General features: G+C 48.9%; 12 protein-coding genes across 12 annotated transcripts; 7 read left to right on the top strand and 5 right to left on the bottom strand.

Moving 5' to 3' along the window:
• Positions 1–78: 78 nt before the first annotated feature.
• On the top strand, positions 79–1,009 carry N7533_010653 (prefoldin subunit 5; the record flags this gene model as incomplete). The annotated part of the gene is made up of 3 exons (XM_057107303.1): positions 79–286; positions 449–853; positions 948–1,009. The coding sequence occupies 3 exons, from the start codon at positions 79–81 to the stop codon at positions 1,007–1,009; spliced, it is 675 nt and encodes a 224-aa protein (XP_056954681.1).
• A 236-nt stretch (positions 1,010–1,245) lies between these two features.
• Positions 1,246–3,489, bottom strand: N7533_010652 (uncharacterized protein; the record flags this gene model as incomplete). Its single annotated transcript, XM_057107302.1, has 6 exons — positions 1,246–1,753; positions 1,804–2,147; positions 2,292–2,780; positions 2,844–3,316; positions 3,398–3,420; positions 3,485–3,489. 6 exons carry the CDS (start codon positions 3,487–3,489, stop codon positions 1,246–1,248), a joined length of 1,842 nt encoding a protein of 613 aa, XP_056954680.1.
• Positions 3,490–4,437: 948 nt separating this feature from the next.
• N7533_010651 (origin recognition complex subunit 1) lies at positions 4,438–6,947 on the top strand (the record flags this gene model as incomplete). The annotated part of the gene is given in 4 exon segments (XM_057107301.1): positions 4,438–4,883; positions 4,894–5,230; positions 5,286–5,407; positions 5,465–6,947. 4 exon segments carry the CDS (start codon positions 4,438–4,440, stop codon positions 6,945–6,947), a joined length of 2,388 nt encoding a protein of 795 aa, XP_056954679.1.
• A 2,359-nt stretch (positions 6,948–9,306) lies between these two features.
• On the bottom strand, positions 9,307–10,692 carry N7533_010650 (WD40 repeat domain-containing protein; the record flags this gene model as incomplete). Its single annotated transcript, XM_057107300.1, has 1 exon — positions 9,307–10,692. The coding sequence occupies one exon, from the start codon at positions 10,690–10,692 to the stop codon at positions 9,307–9,309; it is 1,386 nt and encodes a 461-aa protein (XP_056954678.1).
• Positions 10,693–11,064: 372 nt separating this feature from the next.
• Positions 11,065–12,152, top strand: N7533_010649 (ankyrin repeat domain-containing protein; the record flags this gene model as incomplete). The annotated part of the gene is made up of 6 exons (XM_057107299.1): positions 11,065–11,122; positions 11,180–11,205; positions 11,300–11,428; positions 11,505–11,627; positions 11,683–12,012; positions 12,099–12,152. 6 exons carry the CDS (start codon positions 11,065–11,067, stop codon positions 12,150–12,152), a joined length of 720 nt encoding a protein of 239 aa, XP_056954677.1.
• A 533-nt stretch (positions 12,153–12,685) lies between these two features.
• Positions 12,686–14,188, top strand: N7533_010648 (flavin-containing monooxygenase; the record flags this gene model as incomplete). Its single annotated transcript, XM_057107298.1, has 4 exons — positions 12,686–12,776; positions 12,830–12,903; positions 13,161–13,479; positions 13,542–14,188. The coding sequence occupies 4 exons, from the start codon at positions 12,686–12,688 to the stop codon at positions 14,186–14,188; spliced, it is 1,131 nt and encodes a 376-aa protein (XP_056954676.1).
• A 117-nt stretch (positions 14,189–14,305) lies between these two features.
• N7533_010647 (uncharacterized protein) lies at positions 14,306–14,713 on the top strand (the record flags this gene model as incomplete). The annotated part of the gene is made up of 1 exon (XM_057107297.1): positions 14,306–14,713. One exon carries the CDS (start codon positions 14,306–14,308, stop codon positions 14,711–14,713), a length of 408 nt encoding a protein of 135 aa, XP_056954675.1.
• A 103-nt stretch (positions 14,714–14,816) lies between these two features.
• N7533_010646 (arylsulfotransferase family protein) lies at positions 14,817–16,536 on the bottom strand (the record flags this gene model as incomplete). Its single annotated transcript, XM_057107296.1, has 3 exons — positions 14,817–15,808; positions 15,869–15,934; positions 15,981–16,536. 3 exons carry the CDS (start codon positions 16,534–16,536, stop codon positions 14,817–14,819), a joined length of 1,614 nt encoding a protein of 537 aa, XP_056954674.1.
• A 749-nt stretch (positions 16,537–17,285) lies between these two features.
• N7533_010645 (uncharacterized protein) lies at positions 17,286–17,522 on the top strand (the record flags this gene model as incomplete). Its single annotated transcript, XM_057107295.1, has 1 exon — positions 17,286–17,522. The coding sequence occupies one exon, from the start codon at positions 17,286–17,288 to the stop codon at positions 17,520–17,522; it is 237 nt and encodes a 78-aa protein (XP_056954673.1).
• A 1,106-nt stretch (positions 17,523–18,628) lies between these two features.
• N7533_010644 (uncharacterized protein) lies at positions 18,629–20,046 on the bottom strand (the record flags this gene model as incomplete). Its single annotated transcript, XM_057107294.1, has 5 exons — positions 18,629–18,735; positions 18,796–19,342; positions 19,398–19,711; positions 19,764–19,797; positions 19,858–20,046. Coding segments are annotated over 5 exons (1,191 nt in total), but the record flags the coding sequence as incomplete, so codon positions are not given.
• Positions 20,047–21,149: 1,103 nt separating this feature from the next.
• N7533_010643 (glycoside hydrolase family 92 protein) lies at positions 21,150–23,947 on the top strand (the record flags this gene model as incomplete). Its single annotated transcript, XM_057107293.1, has 6 exons — positions 21,150–21,285; positions 21,346–21,989; positions 22,046–22,368; positions 22,416–22,555; positions 22,607–23,156; positions 23,212–23,947. 6 exons carry the CDS (start codon positions 21,150–21,152, stop codon positions 23,945–23,947), a joined length of 2,529 nt encoding a protein of 842 aa, XP_056954671.1.
• A 411-nt stretch (positions 23,948–24,358) lies between these two features.
• Positions 24,359–24,691, bottom strand: N7533_010642 (ankyrin repeat domain-containing protein; the record flags this gene model as incomplete). Its single annotated transcript, XM_057107292.1, has 1 exon — positions 24,359–24,691. One exon carries the CDS (start codon positions 24,689–24,691, stop codon positions 24,359–24,361), a length of 333 nt encoding a protein of 110 aa, XP_056954670.1.
• Positions 24,692–25,447: the final 756 nt, after the last annotated feature.

The following is a 25,447-nucleotide window of genomic DNA, read 5'->3' as shown; positions in this document are numbered from 1 at the left end:
AGTTAGTACTAGGTAGCCGGCCACAGCTGTTGTGGTATTAGACAGTCAATGTGCGTGCAGATAGCAATATGGCGCAGAATGACCCCCAACAGCCATTACACGCACTATAACCACGCCCCTCTCCTCACGCAAGCTCCCGCCAATTCACCCCACCTCACGGGGCTTCTCCGCCCGCATATCAAGTCCGCAAGAAAACTCACAGAACACAACAACCTACCCCCACCCCTTCCACTCCCTCACATCAACACCGACAATATGGCAGACGGCGGAGCTCCCCCAGGCCAAGGTACGCCGCAATTCCATCCCGTCCAATCCCACCCACCAGCAACACGGGCAGCGCAGCGCAACGCACTCGCAAGAAGAAGCAATGCCCCATCCATTTACCCCCGACAAGCCTAATACAGTCCAACCCAATACAGAACCTAACTAACTGCTCCTCTTGATGTAGTAAACCTGGCAACATTGAGCGTGCCCCAACTCCGCTCACTCCAAACGCGCCTAACATCGGAACTGGAACACCTCACAACATCACACACGAAGCTGCGCGCCGCACAGGCCAAGTTCCGCGACTGCATGCGCTCCATCACCGACGGGGTCACAGGTTCCAAGGATAAGGGCACTGAGGGTCGCGAGGAGATTCTCGTCCCGCTGACCAGCTCGTTGTATGTCAAGGGACGGTTGACGGATCGGGAGAAGGTCCTTGTTGATGTCGGTACTGGGTTCTATATCGAGAAGACAGCCCCCAAGGCGATTGCTTTTTACGAAGACAAGGTCAAGGGCTTGGATGCCAACCTGCAGGAACTAGAGAAGATTGTTTCTGGAAAGAGTCAGCAGCTGCGTGTTGTTGAGGAGGGTGAGTCTTTCTTTTTAACAATGTTTTTCTTATTTTTATTTCTTGTTATTTTCTTATTTCCTGGGATTGTTACTAATTGATGTCAATATCACAGTTCTCCGACAAAAGATGCTTGCTGGTGAAGCGCCTGCACAGCCGGCTGCTGCGAGTGCGTAATGATTGACGCTGCGGAAGGAAAAAGACAAAGGAGTAAAACATTGAAGTAAGAATAAAAATCAATTTGAAAGATAAGAATGAAGAAAACTGAAGTTTTCTTGTTTCCTTCCCCCTCCCTCCATCCTCCACCTCTCGTAAGATGCTTCGCAGAAAAAGAAAAAGAAAATCAAGCTGGCACTCGCCGTCACCCCATGCCTCCCTCCTGGGCCTGTTCCTCCTTCAGGGCATTTCCCCTCTCAGAACAGCGTGCCTAATTCGGACTCAAGAACTCCCCCCTCTCCTTCATTGTCGACCCCGAGAATTCCGGAGATTGTCTTGAGGATTTTTAAGAAATCCTCAAAGGCAGTCACAGTCGGGAAGAGGGTCTCAACCCCTAGTTGTTGCTGTCTTCTGTTCTGTTCAATCAGGCCATTCCATCTTGGAGATAATAGGCGAGCACCCCATTGTACGTTTGGCGGGGTCCATCGAATACGACCAACCGAGGAATAGCGAGATTCCTCGAATCTTGCCAGCTCCAGCACATACTCCGTGCCTTTGACTCTGAACTGGATTGCAGTTTTTTGAATCAATTTTGAAATCAACGCAGTATCGGAAAACATAATCTTTCGTCTCGGTGGTGAGGTGATCGGTGCTGCCCCACGGTATGGATCAAGCTTCACATTATTTGCAAATGCAATCTGAGCTTCACTGAGGTCCTCTTTGGCAATTGATTGGAAGAAATCTAGTCCAATTTCCCAGTCAGACCTATTGAAAGTTAATATATGATCAGAATTAGATTGCGGGGATTATTATACCTGTGGAAATCGATCATACCAAGCTGGAGTGTAGCTTTATGTGTACTAGTAGTCTCTGCCGGTATTTTGAACCAGCGAAATTGTGCCGAGCCGGACTCAATTGCACCCTGGTCCTGATTGAACTTGACCTCCAAGCGAAAAGTAGTTGCTGACTTCTCGGATTGAGCAAATTCAAAGCTGGCGGAATGAATGGTCCTCATTGTGTCGGGGGTTATGGGACCTTTCGCTGAGCCGACGATGGGAAGCAGTATATCCTGGGCCTCGATACACCGTGCGAGGAGGTTGACCTGGCTGAGGTTTAGACTAGAAACCTGAATTAGATACTGGTCTTCCGCCTTGCTGGACTGGACACTATGTGAACTTACCCTGGTACGAGGCGCCCCTGCCATCTTTTATCTCGAAGAACCCCCCGGGAATTTGTTTAGAGGATAGCTAGCTGTGCCACCTGCAGCCTTCCATGGGCTCAGTATAAGAATCCCAAATTTGACTCGGATTAAAAATTGGCCATCGATGTATTTGATCAGGCGCATACATCGATCGAGATTGCTGTGGATGACCGCAGAATCTTTCCCTTTAGTTGCGACCATGTGACTAGGTGGCTCGTTTTGCACACCGAGTGGAGCCGTGGGTTGAAATTTAAGGATCTGATCTCTCTGAAGGGTAGGATGGGCGATTCCATTGGGCTTTGACATGATGACCAAAGCTCCGGGTTCGGTTGCCAGTGGGGGTTCGATCATGTATGCGTTGATCTGCAGCTTGTAGATGGCGTGCTTCTGCGCATAGAGTTCGCGCAGAGTTCGAAGCATTTCCCTCCGATTAAATTCTTCATGGCTGGCCACACAGAGATAATTTTCGAGATCGTGCTGGATGTAGATATGGACCCGCCAGGTCTTTCGTAGATGGTCCAGCTCTTGGAGATCCGCACCAAAGCAACCTTTCATAGTCAGGCTGTCTTGCACATGCCAGTGGAACATGAGCTTGATTAATCATCGCGTGTTAGCAATATATTCCTCTCGTGTTTGGTTAAAGGTTTGCTTTACCTTGCAAATCACCTCTTCGGGCGGGGGTTCCTTCCGTCGCGCTATCACCGAGTCGGGAATGCGTTGGCCCCGAATGAAGGTGATGGTCTCCTCTTTCGCCGGGAGATTGCATCTTTGAGTTGATCCAGATAATGCACTGGAAAATCTAGTACGAGCGTCTTTTGGCTTCCCACTTTGACGAGGGCTCTCTAGCGGGGGCTTTTTGATGTGTCTTGATATGGCCGAGCATCCACGGTTTATCGGGGCCGGAGGATGAATCGTATTTGAAGATTGCCGTGGTCGGGTCCCATTTTGAATTTGTTGAACTCTCGAATCACCCTGCTCAAGAATATCCTGTGATTTCCCCTTCGTCGTAGCGACCACTTCGGGCACATCTTGTGTCTTGTTCCAAACTCGCGGCATAGCTGGTTTGGGAAGTAAGACTTGTTTCGCCTGAGTACCTGACGGTGGGCCGTAGCCAGGGAGATTCCACCCTGATTCAAGTCAGCGTGTCTTACAAAGGGCGTATGAAGGTTTAAAGAGGGCAATGAGAAACAAAGACGCTAATGACTTACCTTTGGCTGCTTCTCTTTCGAAGCTGAACATGTTGATTAGCGGTAAATGTTGAAAATGTGTTTTTGGAATGGAGGTTAGTCACTTACTCCATTGCGAGAAAGGATAAACGAAGTTTTCGAGCTGAGCCTGTCGGAGATTCGCAGAGTCGCAAGAAGTGTTGACCCCAGACTCTCTCTCTCTCTCTCGATACTGAAGATATTGAAGATATTGAAGATATTGAAGATATTGAAGATATTGAGCCTCCTCACTCGTAAGTGTAGCGGGAGTAGCTGAGTCGCCCTGAAGAAAGCCTGACGTGAGACTGTAACACAGTATTCCTCGCAGAGTCTCGCGTATTATTGTGTCACTTCAAGAGGGATTTGAACAAAATAGATGCAGGTGTTGCGCATTGGGCCTTACGGCTTGAAGTGCCTTGCAAGATGGGGATGAAGGTGTTGCGAAAGGGAGGAAGGACAGAGGAGAAGTGAAGTAAGGAAGCTTGAAGGGGGAACGAAGTAAATAAGGAAGGAGGTTGAGAGTTGAGAGTTGAGAGGAGGAAGGAGCCCACGGGGTTATGACTGACTTTGGTCTTGGTATGGGATTGTTCGTTGTACTTGTGGATGACACTGAATGTAAATTGAATAGAAAGGAAGTTTAGAATGCTTTATACTGTAGGGTGCTATGTATGCCATAGGGTAGAGCAAAAATATTGAGGTGAAAGGGAAATGGTCAATTGTGAAGATGGTTGAATGGTGGAGGTGCCTGCTGCTGTCAGTGTCTACCCGTGGTGATGGATCATTCACCGCCCCGTATGAGCCTAGATATTACTCAGTGACACTTTTTTAGCCTGGAAATTGTATACTGTGTACTTGCTACTGTCTGATATCACTGCCTGGAGTACCCCTGAGTAGTTGTAGTTATACTCTTTTTTGATATACTTAGTCTTGGCGCGCTAGCCGCATCGGGAGTAAAGTGGACAACGCGTCGCGCCGATTTTCCTGCGCCCTTGAGAGCTTCCCCGGAGATACTCACCCAATTGCATACACACCACTCACTCACAATGGCAGGCGACGCAGGCCATTCAAGCGAATCGGAACACGCGCCACGCTCCGCTACCCGCAAGCGCACCCAAAAATGGATGACCAAGGGTGCTCTGATCCGTGACGACTCCGACGACGAACTGGGTGATGAGGACCACCCCTGGGACTGGATTTTTGATGCGGAGCCTGAGGTCAATGGTGAACAAGAAGTGAAGAATGCCAGTCCTACAAAATCCAACCGCCGACGATCCTCCCGACCTGCGCAGAAGAAGCGGACAATCATCGGGGCGAAGATGGGCAGCTTCGAATGCCGACTGGGCCAGATTGTCCTACTAAAGTCTCCCGAGGCAGGAAAGGACTGGGTGGGAATTATTACGGAATTCGTTGAGGAAGATGACGAGGAGCAGGAAGGCGAGGTCATCAAAAACGCCAACATTATGTGGTTTGCCGGACCCGACGAGTTCTTGTCTGACTAGGAATAAGCAACGAACCGATGCTCTGCCCAACGAACAGTACCTGACTGCCGACTTCAACCTCAATCCCCTGAACTCAATCAATGGCAAAGCTACCGTCATGTCGAAGCAGGCCTTTTTTGCAAGATACCCGAACGGAGTTGCCCCGAAGAACAAGGCCGAGTTGCTTGAATACAACAAATGCATCGTGTGCCGTCGAGGTGTCAACCAAGTGCAGGGTCGATACACAGAGGAATTTCTTTGGGAAGAGGTTTATGATGAGAACGATATTCTCAAGCTTATCAGCCTTGTCAAGGACGGTCTGAAAGCCGCCCGGAAGCGCAAAACTACGGACAACGACGTGAGTTGCATTTGGAAGATGGCTGTCAACGTTCTTACGCTAATTCAATCATCAGTATGCCGAGACCAAAGAGGAAACCGCAGCTCCTTCTACTCCCAGAAAGCGACAGAGACTGGCCCCTGGCGGGACTCCACAATCGCAACGCAAGAAGGCACTGACGACACCAACTCATAAAAGGTACCGTTCTCCAGTATATTGTAATTTCATGGGACTCATTAACTAAAATTGAATCAGAATTGTCGTCAAGAAGCCCTTGGAATTCACGCCGCTGGGCACGCGTGTCCTTTCACCCACCCATTTCGCCTCTCCGTATCGCCAAGCACGTACATTGCTACACGTTTCCACCGTTCCAGATTCTCTCCCCTGCCGAAAGACCGAGTTCAACCAAGTGTACAACCATCTCAGCGCGGCAATCATGGAGGGCACGGGTGCTTGTATCTATATTTCGGGCACGCCCGGTACAGGAAAGACAGCCACCGTCCGCGAAGTCGTGGCGCAACTCAACGGAGCTGTCATGGCAGAGGAAATGGACGACTTTATCTTCGTCGAAATCAACGGGATGAAAGTGACAGACCCTCATCAATCCTACTCTCTCCTCTGGGAAGCATTGAAGGGCGACCGAGTATCCCCATCTCACGCACTAGACCTCCTGGAGAATGAATTCTCCAACCCCTCCCCACGAAGAGTATCCTGCGTCGTCCTCATGGACGAACTTGATCAACTGGTAACAAAGAACCAATCCGTCATGTACAATTTCTTCAACTGGCCCGCCTTGCGCCACTCACGACTCATCGTCCTAGCCGTTGCAAACACAATGGATCTCCCCGAGCGAACCCTCAGCAACAAGATCTCAAGTCGTCTCGGTCTCACCAGAATCACATTCCCAGGCTACCGTCACACAGACCTGATGGAAATTATCAGCACTCGCTTGGCAAGCGTACCAGGAAACATCGTCGACCCAGACGCCATCCAATTCGCAAGTCGTAAAGTCGCAGCCGTCAGCGGTGACGCTCGCCGCGCACTGGATATCTGTCGCCGCGCCGTCGAAATCGCAGAACAAGATGCCGACGAAGCCGAAGCCGCTGCGGCAGCAAAAGAAGAGGACGACCTTACGCCCGCGACACCCAGCAAAACACCCGCGCGTGTCGACAAGGCGAACCAAAATCGGTCCGTGACATTTGCTGCGGATCCCGCTGCGCCTAAACCGCCACCAGCCAAGGGCCAGCCAGGTCGTGTCACTATCACAACTATCAAACAAGCCATTCAAGAAGCAACCTCCACACCCCTCCAACAATCTCTCCGCGGCCTCCCACTCTCAGGAAAACTCTTCCTCGCCGCGCTCCTAGCCCGCGTGCAACGAACCGGTATCACCGAGTCTACATTCGGCGACGTCCTCGACGAAGCGCGCCGCATTGCAGACGCAGCTGTAGCCGTGGCCGGCGCAGCGGGTGCAGGCGTGAAAGACTTCCTTCTTGGTGGCGGCGGAGCTGGGAGTCGCGTGCGGGCTTTGGGCTTTGCGGCTATGGAGTTGATGAATTCGGGCGTTTTGGCTTTGGAGCAGGGGACTGGGGCGAAGAGGGTTCTTGGTGGATCGACGATTCCAACTCGTGGTGATCGGAGTAGTAAGGTGAGGTTGAGGGTTGCGGCTGAGGATGTTCGGTCTGCTTTTCGGGAGGATGGGGAGGCTAAGGGGTTTGGGTTGGGGATTGAGCAGTGAACTATGTATGAATATTTGTGACATCTGTGTGCATTATCGGAGTTTTGTTCGTGTCGGTACTAGTTATTCTACTTTTGTTTTCGTGTTGCTGCCACTAGCACGAGGGCTTGTGGTGGTGAATTGCATACGGTGATACCCTTATTCAGAATGATCCCCGTAGTAACTACTAACGTGTTCCACAACCGAACGGGCCGGACAACCGAACGGGCCACCCCACCTAAAAAACGCGTCGCGTGTTGCAGCTCTCTTTTTCAAACCACCACCATGCCACCAATTCGTACTGCAAAAACTCAAAAACGAATTGAGCAAGAAGGCAGGATTGAACTTGCTATACAGGCGCTAAGAAATGAAAAAGTAGCTTCTCTGAATGAAGCTGCGCGCGTTTTTGAGGTACCTCGTGCAACATTGCAAGCGCGTTTCAAGGGAAGACATTATCGCCAAACCCTTCGCGCAAATTGCACAAAATTGGATGCAATTGAAGAGGATTCGTTAGAGAATTGGATATTGGATCTAGATGCACGTGGCAAGGCCCCTACCTTTGCTCTTGCAGGAGAAATGGCCAATTTACTACTCGCTCAACGTTCAACTACCCCCTCTCTTACAATCGGTATAAACTGGGTACAGAACTTTGTCAAACGTCGCGATAAGCTTAAAACACGTTTTTCACGTCGCTACGCTGCACAGCGTGCATTATGTGAGGATCCGAAGCTTATTCGTGAATGGTTTAATCAATATTGCAATACTATTGCTCAATATGGTATTCTTAACGAAGATATCTACAATTTCGATGAGACTGGATTTGCAATGGGGATTACTAGCACCTCAAAGGTTATTACCAGTCGAGAGTGGCAGGGGAAGCGCAAACTCCTACAACCGGGTAACCGAGAGTGGGTTACTGCAATTGAGTGTGTCCATCTGGATGGTGTTCTCCCTCCGACTATTATCTTTAAAGCGAAGGTATTGATGGCAGCGTGGTGTAGTACTGTCCCGAATGACTGGCGCTTTGAGATCAGTGCTAATGGATGGACAACTGATGAAATTGGCATTTCGTGGCTCGAAAATTCCTTCATTCCATACGTCAAAAAGCGTCAACATGGTGCCTGGTCTGCCTTGGTTATGGATGGCCATGGGAGTCATGTCACCCCTCAATTTGACACTATCTGCATGAAGAACAATATTGTGCCAATTTGTATGCCATCTCATTCATCGCATCTATTACAACCACTAGATGTAGGTTGTTTTAGTGTATTGAAGCACTTCTATGGTCAGGCAGTACAAGATCTTGCACGTGTGGGCTCTACACATATTGATAAGCCTGACTTTCTTAGTCTATACCCTAAAGCACGCGCAGCAACATACAAAACCTCTATAATTGCTAGCAGTTTTATGGCAGCGGGCATTATTCCATATTCGCCAGAGACAGTACTATCAAAACTTGATATTCATCCCCCATCGCCTACACCACCACCATCACATGGTAGTGATAGCAGTCGTGAATTCATACCTCATACACCATCCAAAGCTATCAATTTTCAACGGCAGGCATCCTCAATCAAGCGATTACTAGTCTATAGGGATATAACCCCTGATAATGACATATATCGACAATTGGAGCAGACTACCAGAGGTGCACAATTACTTGCACATGAGATGGTTATGTTAAAGACAACATATGAGCGTGTAATGGCCGAAAATGGACGTAAGCAAAGAAAAAAAGCTTTACCAAATAGGCAATTACCCTACGAAGGTGGAATTACAGCAGAGGACCTGCAATTGCGTGTACAAATTGAATATGAGCACCAATTGGCAATACCCCCGGCGCCACGCCGCGCAACCAGGACGACGATTGAGAGACCTATACAGCGCTGTGGCAATTGCAGGGAGCCAGGGCACAAGCGGAATAGGTGCCCAGTTGTGAATAACGCCTAGTTTTTGCAATATATTATATGGTGGTTGAGTTATATTCAATATATATCGTCGTAATGGGGTGGGGTGGCCCGTTCGGTTGTCCGGCCCGTTCGGTTGTGGAACACGTTAATTACTACTAACTAGTAGTTAGGTGATGTGTATGTGCATTGCTGATCCAGTGGATTGACAACTTCTTTCGAAATTGAATATCGTACTTGTACATGAGATATAATTCTTTTGATCCAATTTCCAGTAAACAATTCCGCAATGTCCCGGGCTGAATCCCCCAGGACAATGTACAAACCCCGCTGAACTCCACATAGTGCCGTATAGGAAAGGACATGACGAAGATGAGACCAAGCAGGTAGGCAGATAGAAAGGGTATTAAATGAGACTCGACTCTGAACAGAAAACCATCTAGAAGAACTAGCGCAACCATAGCGCCGGCTCCCTAATACCGGGTTCGACCGAGAGTTGGGGCCCAGGCGACAGGGTGAGTCTCAGGCGTGGCATTTTCATCCTGCTTCCACACCTTAATAGTCTTATCCGCCTCACCGGTAATGAGACGAAGCCCAGTCTTATCGAATGTCGAGGCCATAATACCCGCCTCGGCATCGAGAGAACCAGGCTGGGCCATGGTATCGATAGATTGGAACTGGTGGCCAGTCTTCCAGTCCCAGAAGCCCATGGAGCCATTATCACCGCCGGAGAACATGACATTTTCATCATTGACGGCCAATGAGTTGATGACAGCGTTTTGGCCGTCGAAGTTCTGCATAAACGCGCCCTCGGGACACTTCCACTGCTTGATACTACCAGTGCTGGCACTGGCGAAGGTGAATTCAGTCGGGTGGGTCGCAAGCGCACGAACACCCTTCTTGTGGTGTGTCAATACGCCCATCGATTTACCAGCCGCAAGATCCCACAATCGCACCGTCGCATCCAGCGAGCCGGAAATAACCTGCGGGTCCGCTTCCTGGCACTTGATATCCGCGACCGTACCCTTGTGTCCCGCCAGAACGTGGACGTTGCTTCGAGTACGCATATCCCAGACACGGCACACACCATCGCGACCACCGGTCACGAGCAGATCGAGATTCGGGTGCAAAGCCAGCGTGTAAACACCACTCAAATGACCGTGGTAGTGACGGATAACCTTGTTCGTCTCCAAATCCCAGCACTTAACCATCTTATCCTCTCCGCAAGAAAACAAATACGGGTGTCGCGGCGACACCGCCAATCCGCGCACCGTCGAGATGTGGCCCGTCAGGGTGAGTCGAAGGTTTCCAGTCGCCATATTCCAGATTTTGATCGTGCGATCGCCGGCACCACTTGCAAACCATTGGTTGTTAGGCTCGACAGCCAGTGCCCTCACCCAGCCCAGATGGCCGGAAATCACGCGCATCAGTTTCCACGGCGCGTGCCACTCTGGAGGTTGTTGCTTGGTTGCTGAGGGTCTGGCGATCAGACTCTTTGGCTGATCCTCGGCGCCTCCTGCTAGACCTGCGCCGCCGGCTGCTCCGGGTGCTGGTCGCTTGACGAGCGACATTGATGCTCCGCTCTTGTCTCCGGAGGCTTGGGCTTGGGCTTGCTGCGCGGATTGGATCTTAGGACGCTTGCTGCGGACGCTTGCTGCGGCCGCTTGCTTCGCTGCAAGGACTGGGGGTAATTCCTTCACGTGCTCATATTCTGCTTTCCGTCGGTAGGAGACGCCGATCGAACCGTCTGTGGAGGTGGAGGGTGTGACCATTAGGTATTCTGGGCCGAAGAGGTCGGCAGTTCTCTTGGCGGAGTTGCGAACAGCCTGTTCGGCTGATTGGGATGGTTCGAAGTCCATATTGTGTGAGGTATTGATGGGGAGGTGGGTTTAGACGGTTCGGTTCTGGCGCGATAGCTCCAAGGATTCTTGCGCGTAACGAAAACCCTGCGCCGGGTCGCGAGTGGAGTTGACTGGTATGGTGGACTCAGCGCATACAGGGGCTTTGCTTTGAGAGAAGGGGATTCGAAGAGTCGAGAGGAGATTGGCGTTGCGGGGGGAAGGTGTGGTAGTAGATGCGGTGGTGAATCTCGGAAGGAATTGAACAAGGTTGAAGATGAAGTTCTGGTTCGCCGCCGCCTGATTTTCCAGGCGTCAACAGACCACCACCTTCTTATCGCAGCTCTTATCGACTCTACCTTCTTCCAGCAACCTTAGAAAGTCGAAAGCGTCATGGATCCCAACCAAACTGCCAAATTTCCTCTCCATGAGGCTGCCCGGGAGGGTAGGAGTAAGTATTAATATCTTGAATTTTGTGGGCTTTGATATACTAAGATATCTGCAACAGACCAGGTTGTCGAATCCCTACTCAACGTGAGTTGATCGCCATAGAGCTGCCCCGCAGGAAACCCACCGACTACTGCCAGCTACCATCTACGGGTTATAAAATTACTGACCAAGATTCCAGGCCAATCCAAAGTCTGCGTTTGTGAAAGATGAAGATGATCGTCTTCCTATTCACTGGGCTGTAGCCTATAATCACATGCCCGTTGTGGAGCTGCTTGTTTCCATGAAGAACTTTGATCCCGATGTTGAAGTACGTATCTCATTCAGCAGAATCTTCCTACACCCTCCCTTGATTGTAAATTGGATACTGACTTGCGGGCTTATAGGATGGATCCGGTTGGACCCCATTGATGATCGCGGCCAGTCTCAAGGATGCCGGGGGTGACAAAATTCTGGAGCTCCTATTGCGTAAGGGCGCCGAAGTCTCCGTTAAGAGCCATTCGGGGCAGGTAAGCCGCACCCATACTCTATAATCTATTTCCTAGAATCTGACGAATGGCCTAGAACGCGTTGCACTTTGCAAGCTCCAAAGCCAACATCTCCACTGTGCGAATCCTAATTGCCAACAAATGCAGTGCTCGTGTTAAAGATATCCGCGGTCAACTGCCTCTACACCGGGCGGCAGCCGTAGGATCCGTTCCTATCCTACAGAACCTCCTGGAGGAAGGGAAGAGCCCCGTTAATGCAACGGACGGGGACGGCATGACAGCTCTTCACCAGGCTATTTCGGAAGGCCATGGCCCTGCTGCCATTCTCCTACTCAAGTCCGGCGCAGATGCCGAGAAGAGAGATGGTGATGGAAAATTGGCAATTGAGTTGGTCCCAGACGACAAGGTATGTGTGATCTTATTATTCATTCTGTGGGTAATCGCAGTGATTATTTGCGATAACGACTAACTCTTATTTTCTTGGCCCCACAGGTTAAGCAGTATATTTTGCAAACTGCTGAACGGGAGGGGATCGAGCTACCTTGAAATTAGTCCATCTATCTTATTACATTTTTTCAAGCTCAATGTAAGCTGCATGCATAAAATATTCGTCAGCATTACTCGACATTACCTCGGCGGCCGGCTTCCAAGGCTTCTTCCCCGCATTTCACGCGTTTTGCCCCCGCTGCCGTTGTTAAATAGCATACCCTCCACGTAGATGTAGGCTATCTTTGGCCTGTGAACGGAATATTCACTTCACTTTTTATCTAATTGGTGAATGAATTTAAACCTAAAATTGCCGCAGTCTGGTGGAAATTAGAACATCTCATGCAGGGTGGTATGTTTCAAGTTGCCAGTCTCTAGCGTTGGAGTAGATATGCAGGTGCCCATAGTCGCTGCAGCGGAGCCTTCAGTCAGCCACTATGAATGGGTCACTCCAACCATACTAGTATATTTAGAAAAGAGGGGTGCCTCGGTAAATTAAGTCTGGACCGATACTGGAGTCTGTCCGACATCATATCGCACAACTCCTCCCGCTTCCCCTGGACATTCCCCCTTCAGTGATCCCAGTCACCAAAATGTCTTCAATCCCAGGCAGTACGCGTTTGCCTGTCGGTAATAAGGACTTTACAAATGCCACAGTAGTCATTATAGGTGCCGGCATTTCGGGTAAGATAGCTCTATCTCCCTGTCAAACTACCATTGGCTAACGTCGCCTTAAGGGATGTGTATGGCCATTGACCTCATCAAGCGAAACAAATGTTACAACTTTGTGATTCTGGAGAAGAGCAGTAGTGTAGGAGGAACTTGGAATGACAACAAATATCCAGGTTGTTGTTGTGACGGTTGGTCGCCCGCCCATTTATCCACGTACGAACATCATTGTTGACATAGTATTACAGTATGGAGCTCCCTTTACAGCTACTCGTTCGAGCAAAGCTCGAGGTGGAGTAGAGAATATCCGGGCCAGGAGGAGATTCATGTATCTCTCTATTCCTTCTATTCCTCTTCTTATATCGAGATACGCGGGCTAATACTCTCTCCCATCTTTAGGCATATCTCGTTAGCATAGCCGAGAAGTACGGTCTCTACAAGCACATCCGATTCAACTCTACAGTCGAAGAAGCGCGCTGGGATGACGAAGAGTCGAAATGGAAAGTCTCTGTTCAAGTCTCTGGGCACAAAGATAGCGAGTTCGCCAACTCCTATGTCATCAACTCGGAGTTCTTGATCTCCGCGGTCGGCCAGCTGAATCTTCCGCGCGAGCCCGATATCCCCGGATTAAAGGAATTCCAGGGCAAGATGATGCATTCTGCCCGATGGGACTGGAGTTATAATTTGAAAGGGAAACGAATCGCGATTATTGGCAACGGTACGCATAGAATGTTCATGAAGAAGCAGATCTATATAGCGCATGCTAAATAATCGTCCCAGGTGCAACGGCCGCCCAAATAATCCCCGAAATCGCAAAGGAAGCATCTCATCTCACGGTGTTCCAGCGGACTCCGAATTGGGTGATTCCTCGTGGTGATGCCCCAGTCTCGGCGTTTCAACAAGCCTTATTAACATACCTTCCACCGCTTCGCTGGCGCAAGCGAGCTTTACAAATGGATTTCAGAGAAGGATTCCATGACGCGATCTTCGACGGTGAATCAGATTTTGCTCAGGTAATCCGCGATTGGTGCAGTGGTTTGATGAAAACGCAACTAGCCGACCAGCCTGAGCTGTGGGAGACTCTGACACCGACTTATTCACCGGGATGTAAGAGAGTAATCATCACCGATGACTATTATCCAACGCTGGCTCGAGACAATGTAAATCTGGAAACTCGACCTATAACCAGAATTACGGGAAAGGGCATCGAAATCGAGGGGGCTGGCGAGCAGGAATATGACCTTATCGTGCTTGCGACCGGATTCAAGACTGTCGACTTCATGTACCCCATCCAGGTCTATGGTTCTGGAGGTCGCACTTTAGGCGATATCTGGAACGGTGGTGCGAAGGCCTACTATGGCATGACTGTTGAAGATTTGCCCAATTTTGGCATGTTTTACGGCCCTAATACAAATCTTGGTGAGTAGACGGGTTTCTCCAATACCACATCATCTACGTTGGTGATTTCATATTACTGACAGCAAGTTCTAGGACATAACTCTATTATCTTGATGATCGAGGCTCAATCACGATATCTCAATACGATGGTTGGCGAGGTGATTCAGGCTCGGCAGCAGGGAATGACCCTGGCTTTTAAACCCAAGCCCAGTATCCTGGAAGAGTATAATGATCGCATACAAAAGTTACTAAGGGAGAGTAGCTTTGCTGATCCTAATTGCAATAGCTGGTACAAGCAAGACGATGGAAATATTACCAACAACTGGTCTGGGACCGTCGTTGATTACCAGCAAAACCTGTCCCAGGTGCAGTGGGAGGACTATATTGCCGAGGGCTCTGGAAAATACGTCGTTGTTGACAAAAAGCCTTCTCGTATTGGTCGAGTTCGTGAGGAAACGCTGTTCAGCGATACCTCTCTGCTCATTGGAGCCGCTAGTATTCTGGCAGCAGCTGGTGGGTACCTTCTGGCTCGGCCTCGACTTATGAGGGCATGATAAACTTGGTCCACATACATTGGTTCCGGAGGGATTGGATCTTGTTGAATAGATTCGTGAAATTGGTTGTTCTAGCAGTGAATATGATTTTTCTCTCTCCAATTCATAGCTCCAGGAACTTAGCGACCATGTCTGATTTTATACGCTCTTGTGCTCTTTGTATTCCAAGAATGTCTTGATAAGCTTCTTCTGCTGTAAAGGCAACGGGCCTACTTTTCCGGAGCGAATTGCGATTGAGATCTAGTGCTTCGGCCACAACTAGCAGCTCTCCGTGTTTCTGAAATAAGGCCATAGAAATGGTTGTTTCAAACCGTGTCTCAAAACCCGATCGCTGACTTGAACCTAATAAACGATTTTCTCCAGAGTTTTGATCGATGAGATAGAATCTCCAGGTCTTTGTGTCCGTGTCTCCATTCCACGACACCCACACAATCGCATCTTTTTCTCCAAACCTCAATGCTAGAACCGCAGGCTCCTCACTTGGATAAGCTGTCCAATTTGCTTTAAACCCGCGATAGCTTTGGACATTTTTGTTCGGGTATGAGTCGAGATACGCGTGGAAGAGAACAGTGCCGTCATCTGCAAACTCAGTAATTGCACCGGCGCTTCCCCAGCTAGCCAGCTTATTACCATTCGGTAGAAATCTGAAACTTCCCTGAGTATGCGCAATCAGGTTATCAGGCGCATGGTAGGTGTGTATTTCTTTCAATGTCTTCGCTGTATTGTTGAGCTCGATATATCGGCCTCTTGAACAGGGAGCTATCTCTCGCCCCGGTGTAGAATACGCTGCATTGTCGAAGAAGGATATACGCTCAATATCTCCATCCGGTGATCTGTATTGAAAACGAGCGTCGTGTTGAAAGGCAAATTCCAGGTTTGATGGAATTTCGAAAGTGGACCCCTCCATTCCACCCAGCTGCCAGATTATATCCCCATTGCTGCCGTTGATCTTGAATATGGCGTTATAGTGCCTTGCTGAAATTAGATAATCTCCTTCGGAATCTTTTTCAATGCTGTTGATGTGAAAATAGTTCCATGCGGAATCGTAAGTTCGGCCATCATGTATGCCTTTTTTATCCAATGGGGTGGCGCTGTCTATTTTCGTTAGAATTGGAGAGAAAAGGGAGCGTTTCAACTAAAGAGAGATCAACTCACAGATCGGGCTTATTCTTCCCTTTGATGACCACTCAAAAATCGGCTCACCAGTCTTCAAATCCATTTCTATAATTTCTGTCAGTCGGGGACAGCTCACCGGGAGGTAGCTCACCTTGAAAGCCGCCTTCCAGCAAGAACTTCTGGCCTTTACTTCCACCGTAGCGGCTCAGGTCAGCAACAGTCATAATAGGCGTCTCGATCAAAACAGAACTTTCGTTGACCACCTCGAATTCATGCGCCGAACTGAGCCGATGTGCCGCCGCGTGGATGACACTGATAGTCCGATATGAGTTGTCCAGGAGTGCATGATTCCCGAGCATCCGGCCAGTATTAGCATTCAAATCACCCTGGAATGCTCGTAGGGCAGGCTTTCCGTCCATCATAATGGGGCTGAAATCGGCCACCCATCCGGCCCAGTAACCTACCCCCGACCAGACCAGCTCTCCATTTTCGCGAAAAATATAGGCTCCAGGTTGGTCAGGACCGGTGCTATTGGGAATATCTCCGCGAGCTGCTGTAAAGAATAGATAACCTGCCTCGGTCTTAGGTGAAGCTGGTACTGTGATGTTCAACTTCGGTGGCGATAGGTCTGGCCTGGAGAGGAATTGCAGGCTGCCCAAGGCACAGTGAGCGATGGTACTTATTGAGGCGAGGTGCTTTAAGGCCATTGATGATTAACCTGGGGATTCCAGATTTGCTTTCACTTCTCTTGGGACAAATTCGTGGCGTTGTTCGCGGGTGAAGAGAAGAGAAACAAGACAATCTGGGGTGGGCGAGGCGGGAGGGAGCGGGACCAGCAGAGCGTTCCGACGCTGCACGATCCTATAGTTCCGGACTTCAGAGTTGCACAACAATCTGAATCTAATCCGAGGTTTATTTATCCTTTATCTAGGATCTTTGTGCACTGCATAATCTATGATGATGAACATGAGTTAGATTGGTCATATTAGTTATGGGGAAGAATGATTATTAGTGATAAGTTGATATCTGCTTCCTACCTGCCCAGGTGGAGTATGAAAGTTTTTTATTTGCTTCGCAGCGATATTCTCTGACAATACTAGTATGCCATTATGTATGCAGCTTGCTATACAAAGAAAGATACACCTGATATTGAAATTGAATATTCTTCTCGACCGGAGACATAGTATCAGTCTACTGAAAGCCTTCCCCGTGGAGGGTAATAAAATCTTGAAATGCAGTCCATCCTGGGATCTACCCAAAGTTTCAGAATCTGTCATATCATGCACATCTATTCGATAAAATCAAGACCCCCTGAAACTAATAGTCATGCGCGATATGCTTCAACGTCAATATTATGGACTGATCTCATGTCCTGGCCTGGGAGCATCGTATCTGTTTCACTGGCAAGTTGTGTGATAAGGGGCCAGTGCTGCCGATGGACTCTTTCGACTTCACGATGGAGAAGATTTATCTGGCCCTTCAGAAGGGCGATTTCAGCGTGGTGGTTGATATTCTGACGGATCTCGTGACCTTGTTTGATAAGAGAACCTTAAGTTTGGATGCCTTGGATCTGGATCATGTCCAGGATCTCGGAAGGTACCTTGGTTTCCACAGCCAGAACACAATTGTCCAGGAAGGTCAGGTCCAGCAAGAGCTTTGTTTCCAGAATGGCCAAATTAGCGAGGGGGAATAAATCCGCGTGGCTACCGCAGAAATAATCAATCGCATCAAACGGGCCGGAGCCCTTAAACCTTGAAAGCTATCATGATCTCTCGCCCCAGCCATAGTCACCAAAGATGCTCGGTTGACTACACCACTTTGTACAATTGTAGAGCTCCTGATCCTTTCTCTGTCGGAATATAAGGCGTGGTATGCGGATGCGCACGCGAAGCTCGTCGATTGATCCAGGCGAAGCATGTTCAACGCCACTTCTAACTGCCCTTCAAGTGATTCCGCGGTTGAAATTCCAGCCATAGCATCCAGTATCCTGAGCTAGTGATGCATGAGGTCCTCTCAGAGTGGTTAGAATGGCATCAAATCGTACATATGTTGTATAAGACCGGAAGTTTGAAAAAAGGTATGAAATCTCTCCTCCTGGTCTTGGACTTGAGTTCTTGCGTGTTCGACTTCTCGACATGCTTCTTCCTAGATTGAGGGTTCATTTTCTTCCATGATGGGGAGTTCTGTGTGTGATGCAGCGATGTAGAGCAGAGAAAGAAAGAAATGGGTATACCTACAACTTGAAGCAGAGAGACAGTCAAGGAAGGCACCACCAACCTCCCTCGACATACCACATTCGCTCAAGTTCCCCCTAGAGTTGGTACCTACTAACTAGTAGGTAACTATACCTAGGTATAATAGATGCTCAGGTGCCCAGGTGGGAATAGGTAGGCATATACTAGTATTAGTATTTTGAGCAGGGTACGGGGACTCCCGGAAACACCACACACGATTCTCGTCAGTTTGGTCTAAATGAAGCATCTCTAGCGCGATTTGCAGCTCCCCTTCGACAGATTCTGTGCTTGACACTTCAAGTTTGCCCATGACATCAAACAGCTCTAACTTGTAGAACATGTAGTCCTCTTGGAATGGGTAGAATGACATCAAGCCTGAGTTCACGTTGTATATATTTCAAGTTGGTGTCATGCCGCATTGCGAGAGAAAGCTTAAATAGATAAATTCCCCAATGCCTACGATGCAGAAAAATGAGGGCTATGGAAGCAGCTGATTTCCAATTCTCCCCGCATCACTCAATCTTTGGAAACTTCACCACTTTCCATTCACATCATGTGCATCATTTCAATTTTCAGTTACCGGATCTGGTATGGGGATTGGTCCACCTGGGGAGTCCGCTAGCCTCGCTGTCAGAACCTCAACGCCTGTCTCGGTTACAAGCATAGTATGTTCTGTGGTCATTGAAATTAGCATTGGAAATCTTTCTGCCGGCTTGAGGGCTCTAGACTCACCAAACTGCGCCGTCCGTTTTCCGTCCATCGTAACGTTTGTCCAGTTATCGGGCCAATCCATTTCCCGGTTTGTGCCTAGCGTAAGAATAGGCTCAATGGTGAAGGTCATCCCAGGCTTGCATGTCCCAACAGCTTTGTTTTTCGCATAGTGTGGGATCCAGGGAGGAGGGTGGAACTCTGAGTTGATGCCGTGACCACCCCAAGTCTTGACAACGGCGAGACCCCTGGAATTCGCGTGCTTTTCAATGATTTTTCCAAACTCCCGAATGGGTGTTCCGGGCTTGATGATGGCAATAGCCATGTCCAAGGCTTCTCGCGTCGTTTCGATGAGTCTAATCGCATCTGAGTCTGCCCTGGCCTTGTCGCCGACGTAGTAAGTTTCGTTCAAATCGGCATGGTATCCGCCGTGGTAGATGGATATATCCAGATTGAGGATATCGCCATCAAGAAGAACTCTTTGGTCGGGGATGCCATGGCATACGATCTCATTCGGGGATGTACACAATGACTTTGGGAAGTGATGGTAGTTGAGTGGGGAAGGGTATGACTATGCCGCGCGTCAGTAACGAAGACTCACATAGTAATTGGGTAGAAATGCTCACCTCTCGTTCAACACAAGCATTGTGACAGACTTCGTCCAGATAGTCGGTGGTCACGCCGGGTTTCATGGCTGCGGCGGTGATGTCCAGGACCTCGCGAGCCAACTTGCACACCTTGCGCATGGCTGCTTGACCTTCAGCATCCAAGAAATCCCATTTCGACTTGCTCAGCCGGAGTTCTCGCTTGGGGATTCCGGTCTCAGCCCAGTCAGGGTGCTTAATTGACTTGGGAACAGGGCGTCGTGGAGACAGTGGGTATACAGGTCGGACACTTCCACTGAATGGGTATGTGGGAAAGGGGTTGTAAAGCCCACCGGCTATCAAGTAATCAGTGAAAAGTTCCAAGTAGATAATGTGTTGAATATTTACCATTTTGTGTCTTGTGGATCGCCTTATGAGTAGCCTAGATACGGTCAATGCCAAATTCTCTATTCAAAGCGTTATGTATGAATGTATAACTTACCCAGTTCCTTTTGAAACAATCTTGAGCACAAAAGTAGCTGTCTTTTATGTCTAGCTTCAGACACGTCGGACATTGCAACGTCCCAGCTTTGTTGTCGCAATCATCCCCGGAGCACTTTTTCTCCGGATTGGACATGGAGGCAGTTTTGCATAAATTTTGCTGCTGCAATTCAAAAAAAAGGGACCGAGGGTCTTTTTTATAGTCAGCAGAACTTGAAATTAACCACAAGCAAGTGGAATGAAAACGAAGCAGGCAATGGAAGTTAGATAAGTCGGTGGTGCAATCAAAGCTCAAGATCTTCGCCATGGTCACGTGGTGGCCCCGCTGATTGCCAAGACTAGTCTTGTATACCAGAAGTAGTACTAACTACTAGCTAGTACTACCTAGATATCATGTTTTGATTATTTCCTCCGCCTGGAAATTCAAGGGACACTGTCCAGTCTTGAGTCTGCCGATTTGGATTTCTTTCCACTGGCACTTTTCGTGCAAATTCTACTACTAGTAGTACTGTAACGATAGGTAGTTGACTTAGTAGTTATCCTGTCTAGTTTGTATACAGAGTACTAGTCACTAGTCAGTAGTTAAATACCACTAAGTAAAACTATACGTTGGTCGATAATTAACTCTCACCTGATGAGTATTACGCACAGCTTGAATTGAGTCTGAGGTAGTAGTATTTCCAAGTTTCAAGTTCAAGTTACAACAGGGGCCTCGGAGTACTTGAGGGTACTATTTCCTGTCTTGGCTTATCACCACATGTACCATCACTGCAAGGGCCCGTCCGTCCAAACCCAGAGTCTCCCTAGGGACTCCATCGCGGCGGGCCATTTATGTCCCAGCCACCTCACTACCTCGTACTAATCCACCAAATCGGCTCAAGTATCCAGATATTGTCAAATGGACCCGCCCTGTCATCTCCGGCAATGGAGGGATGTGTGGAATGGTGCAGGCCCGCCCCAACGCGTCCTTCAAAGGTATTGAGACTCAAGACGACGCGGACCAATATGATCGAATCCCCCCCTCTACCCCCTGAGAAATTCACCCTGGCAGTGACAGTGTCCATTCGCAATTTAAATTGACGCACCTCGAAGAGTGTCGATGCAACGTGAAGGAACGCGGGGGTGATCGACAGGGGCGTGCATGCCGGGGGAGGTGGGAAGGTGTGGACCAGGCAGCACAGGGGACTAAAAGGACTAAAGGGACTAAAGGGCGAGTCGACTTGAGTTGAAATACCAACCCAATCCCAATCCCTCGTGCTGTGAATATTAGACCGGTTCCACACCTTCAGGACCATGTTGTTGCCGCGATTGATTTTGTCGCTCCCTCTGATCAGCAGTCGCGTGCGGGCCAACGCTGTCTCGGTAAACACGCCTGAAGACTACGATGTACTGCAGTACATTAATCCACTGATCGGCAGCGCCAACGGAGGTAAGCACCATAATTTCCCGATTACCCATATCGAGTGCGACGTCTAATCCAGAAGAATAGGAAATGTCTTCGCGGGTGCCACACTGCCCTATGGCATGGCCAAGGCCGTTGCTGATACCGACTCGGAATCAAACCAGGGCGGCTTCGCCTACGAGGACAGCAATATCACTGGCTTTTCGAGCATGCATGACTCCGGTACTGGTGGCAGCCCCTCTCTCGGCAACTTTCCTCTCTTTCCTTACGCAAAATGCAACGGCGACGATCCAAACGGCTGTGTCTTTCCGAAGAAGGCTAGAAAGACTCCATACAAACATGATTCGGTCAAGTCAAGCCCTGGCTATTTCGGCATCGAGCTAGCTTCCGGTGTCCGCGCGGAGATGACTGCTGCTCATCATACTTCACTCTTTCGCTTTCATTTCCCACCCAACCCCGATAACAGCCCGCTGCTTCTATTGGATCTTTCAGATCTGTCAGATACGCGACAAGACAATGCGACTATCTCAATCGACAAGTCGAGCGGGCGAATGACAGGGAGTGCCAAATTTCTTCCAAGCTTTGGCAGTGGATCTTATAATCTGCACTTTTGTGCGGATTTCCAGAGTTCCGGCTGGTTGCGCGATAGTGGCATCTTTGTCAATACTCGCGCTAGCAATGATGTTCATGATCTCACAATCTCGCGCAGTATCAATGGATACCCTCTCCCGGTAGGAATCTCTCTTATAAATTATTTCTTGTCTTCAAACCAGCGCTAATTGAACAGGGTGGTGGATTTATTCGCTTCCAAAACCCGCCCGATGGAATCGTCAATGTTCGCGTCGGTGTTAGCTTCATGAGCTCTGAACAGGCCTGCTCACACGCAGAGTCGGAGATTCCAAACTTTAACTTCCAAACCACAAAGCAAGCTGCCATTACCCAATGGGAGGAGAAAATGAAGCCTATTCGTGTCTCGCGAGAAGGTGTCAAATCGGATGTTCTCACCAACTTCTACAGTGGAATTTACCGTACGATGGTAAACCCCCAGAACTATACCGGCGAGAACCCTCTATGGACAAGTTCGGAGCCGTACTTTGATTCTTTTTACTGGTTTGTCTCTTCACCCTCGCTGCAATTTACTTACTGATTATGCAAAGTCTTTGGGATTCTTTCCGATCGCAGATTCCATTTCTCACAATCTTCGATCCGAATTCGGTCACTCAAATGGTGCGTTCATTGATTGATACACAGCGCCACCTCGGATGGCTCCCGGACTGCCGGATGTCCCTTTGCAAAGGTTTGTACTCCACCGAAAATGAAGACGTCCGTATATTAATTATTTCGGCAGGTTTCACACAAGGTGGATCCAACGCCGATAATATCCTCGTCGATGCCTATGTCAAGGGACTGGACGACGAAATTGATTGGCAAGCCGGATATGCTGCTGTCCAAAAGGATGCCGAGGTTGAGCCATTCGATTGGTCCAATGAAGGTCGCGGAGGCTTAAAAAGCTGGAAGGAGGTCAATTACATCCCCGTGGAGGATTTCGACCATGAGGGTTTCGGCACCATGACACGAAGTATTTCCCGCACACTGGAGTACTCTTACAACGATTTCGCCATCGCCCAAATGGCCCGATCTATGAACAAAACGGAAGATGCCACGCGTTATGAGAATAACTCTCGATTCTGGAAAAACCTTTTCAAAGATGACCAGGCCTCATATTTGAACGGTACCGATACAGGATTCACCGGATTCTTCCAGCCGAAGTACCACAACGGTACCTGGGGGTATCAAGACCCACTCAGTTGTTCAAATATCGATAACACTGGAAGTATTTGCTCCCTTCAGAACACCGCTGGAGAAACATTTGAATCGAGCATTTGGGAATATCAATTGTACGTCGTCGTTACTATTTTGCCTCAGGCTAGATCTTTCTGATTTTTTTTCCAGCTTCGTTCCCCATGATATGAAGACGCTTATCAAGATGCTTGGCGGCGAAGACAACTTTGTCCGGCGTCTGGATTACCTACACGATCGAAATATCACTTACATCGGCAACGAGCCTGCTTTCCTTACAGTCTTCCAGTATCATTATGCCGGCCGCCCAGCCAAATCAACCGCACGCGTCCGTACCTACATCCCAAACTACTTCTCTCCGACGCCAGCGGGACTTCCAGGCAACGATGACTCCGGTGCCATGGGCTCTTTCGTCGCGATGTCTATGATGGGACTCTTCCCAAACCCCGGCCAGAGTGTTTATCTGATCACGGTTCCCTTCTTCAATTCAGTCAAAATAAAATCGCCTCTTACGGGGAAGACGGCTACCGTGCAGGTCACGAATTGGGATCAATTTAACTCACTCAACAATACTGGGGGAACAGGCTTCATTCAGTCGGCCTACCTCAACGGCAAACCTTATACGCGCAGCTGGCTTGACCATGATTTCTTCACAGAGGGCAAAGACTTGGTTCTTACTTTGAGTGGACAGGAGAGCACATGGGGAACGGCCCCCGAAGACCGGCCTCCGTCTCTAGAAGAGTCTGCGTCTGAAGTCCAAGAGCGCAGATGGAAGGCATCAGATGAAGAAGCCACCGATTCTGTGCCGCTACTAGGCTCGTCTAGAAAGCATTACGCTAGACACAATTTGCATTTTGAACATCATGCTCGATTTGCAAAGGACTGGTAGTCACTAGCAAGACTTGTACATTGATACTCATTCATAGCTACCTAATCCATTCTCATCATTCTATCTATCTCCTTGTTTCACGGGAAAGTTCCCAGCCAATAGCGAAGCTCTTCAATCCTACCAACCAAACCAATTCCCTTGCCTAGGCTTCGGCTCGGATTCCGCGTATCTCTTATATTCAGCCCACCAATAATCTAGCCCGCGCTCGTGAATCCGAGTAGGATTCCACATCCGAACAGGATTCTGATCGCGATGCTTGGGGAGGTGGGGGGGGGGACGACGTTGGAGGCGATACCAGAACACGCCGAATATTTGGATTTCTGGCGACTCCCACGGACGAGGTAACTAGAAGTGACGAGAAAAAGAATTAGGTCCCCGTCCAGATATTGAGCCTTGCGTGCCGTAGACAAATTATATGAGATACTTACCTGGACCTCGCTCATCAACAATGGCATCATGCTCCCGCAGTAGCTGAACCAGCTCAAGACTGCCGATTTCGGCTGCCATGTACAGCGCCGTGTAACCTGTGCTGTTACTTGCTGAAACGTCTTCGCCTTCGTTGATAAGAAACGTCGCGACTTCCATGTGCCCATCCTGGCACGCTTGCATCAGAGGGGTGGTGCCTTGCCAATTCGGCTTGTTCATATTGTGGTGACAAGATATCAGCTCCTTGAGGACGTCTAGGTGCCCATTTGCTGCTGCGATGAATAGCGCGCTCGCTGCCTTTTCTCTGCTGGAATTCATTTTGGATGTTAATGGGAATGATTCTTGAGAGGTGGAAGTTGTAGATTTCAAGCTTTCGTTCGAGAAAGGGGCTCTGGTAGTGTAGATCTTTTATTTCATGGTCTCTTTCATCCATTCCCCGCCTGGGATCTTAGATTTGAAAGGGAGGCTTCATGCAGATCTGATTTGCATTGACCTTTTCAATCTTCTCGCAATTTCTGTATCTTGTGGCATGTAGTGGTTCTTCTGTATTATTGCGGGGATACTGGTAGTACTCATAGTAAATACAATGGGACTAAAAGTGATAGGCGACAAGTGACAATTTTTATACGCTCTGGCTGAAACTTATTATGAACCGCCCCAGTTAGCTCACCGCGCAATTGACCTGAACCCTTTTTGAAAGAAAGCTTAGAATACTGGAGGTCTGGACGCTTGAAGTTTGTCCGATTGGGTCCTTCAAAGACCGGAGTGATTCAAATACAAAGCCACTACCGAAACAATCATTGAGTATCGAGTATCCAAGTTGGATGAATCTGTCATTACCCGGTGTAATACGATCTTTAAGGCAAGATTACTGCTGCCTAGCTTCCCGGAAAGAAATATGCGTCTCGCTGTGGTTTCAATGTATGCTTTGAGACCAAGGGAAAAGATCGATGATTTGGCGGCCACTGATCAGGTCACAGTTTGTAATGCCTCATCAAAAGCAGTTTTGCAGCGGAAATGACGTGGATCTAAATGTTCAAGTTGGAAAAAAAAGAACGGATAGCGAAAATTGAA

This window comes from Penicillium manginii (genome assembly GCF_028828005.1).
Source record: "Penicillium manginii strain IBT 31320 chromosome Unknown utg000008l:1.0-3226943.0:1.0-3228205.0, whole genome shotgun sequence".
In the NCBI taxonomy this organism is placed as follows: domain Eukaryota; kingdom Fungi; phylum Ascomycota; class Eurotiomycetes; order Eurotiales; family Aspergillaceae; genus Penicillium; species Penicillium manginii.
This window is presented reverse-complemented; position numbering and strand designations above follow the sequence as displayed.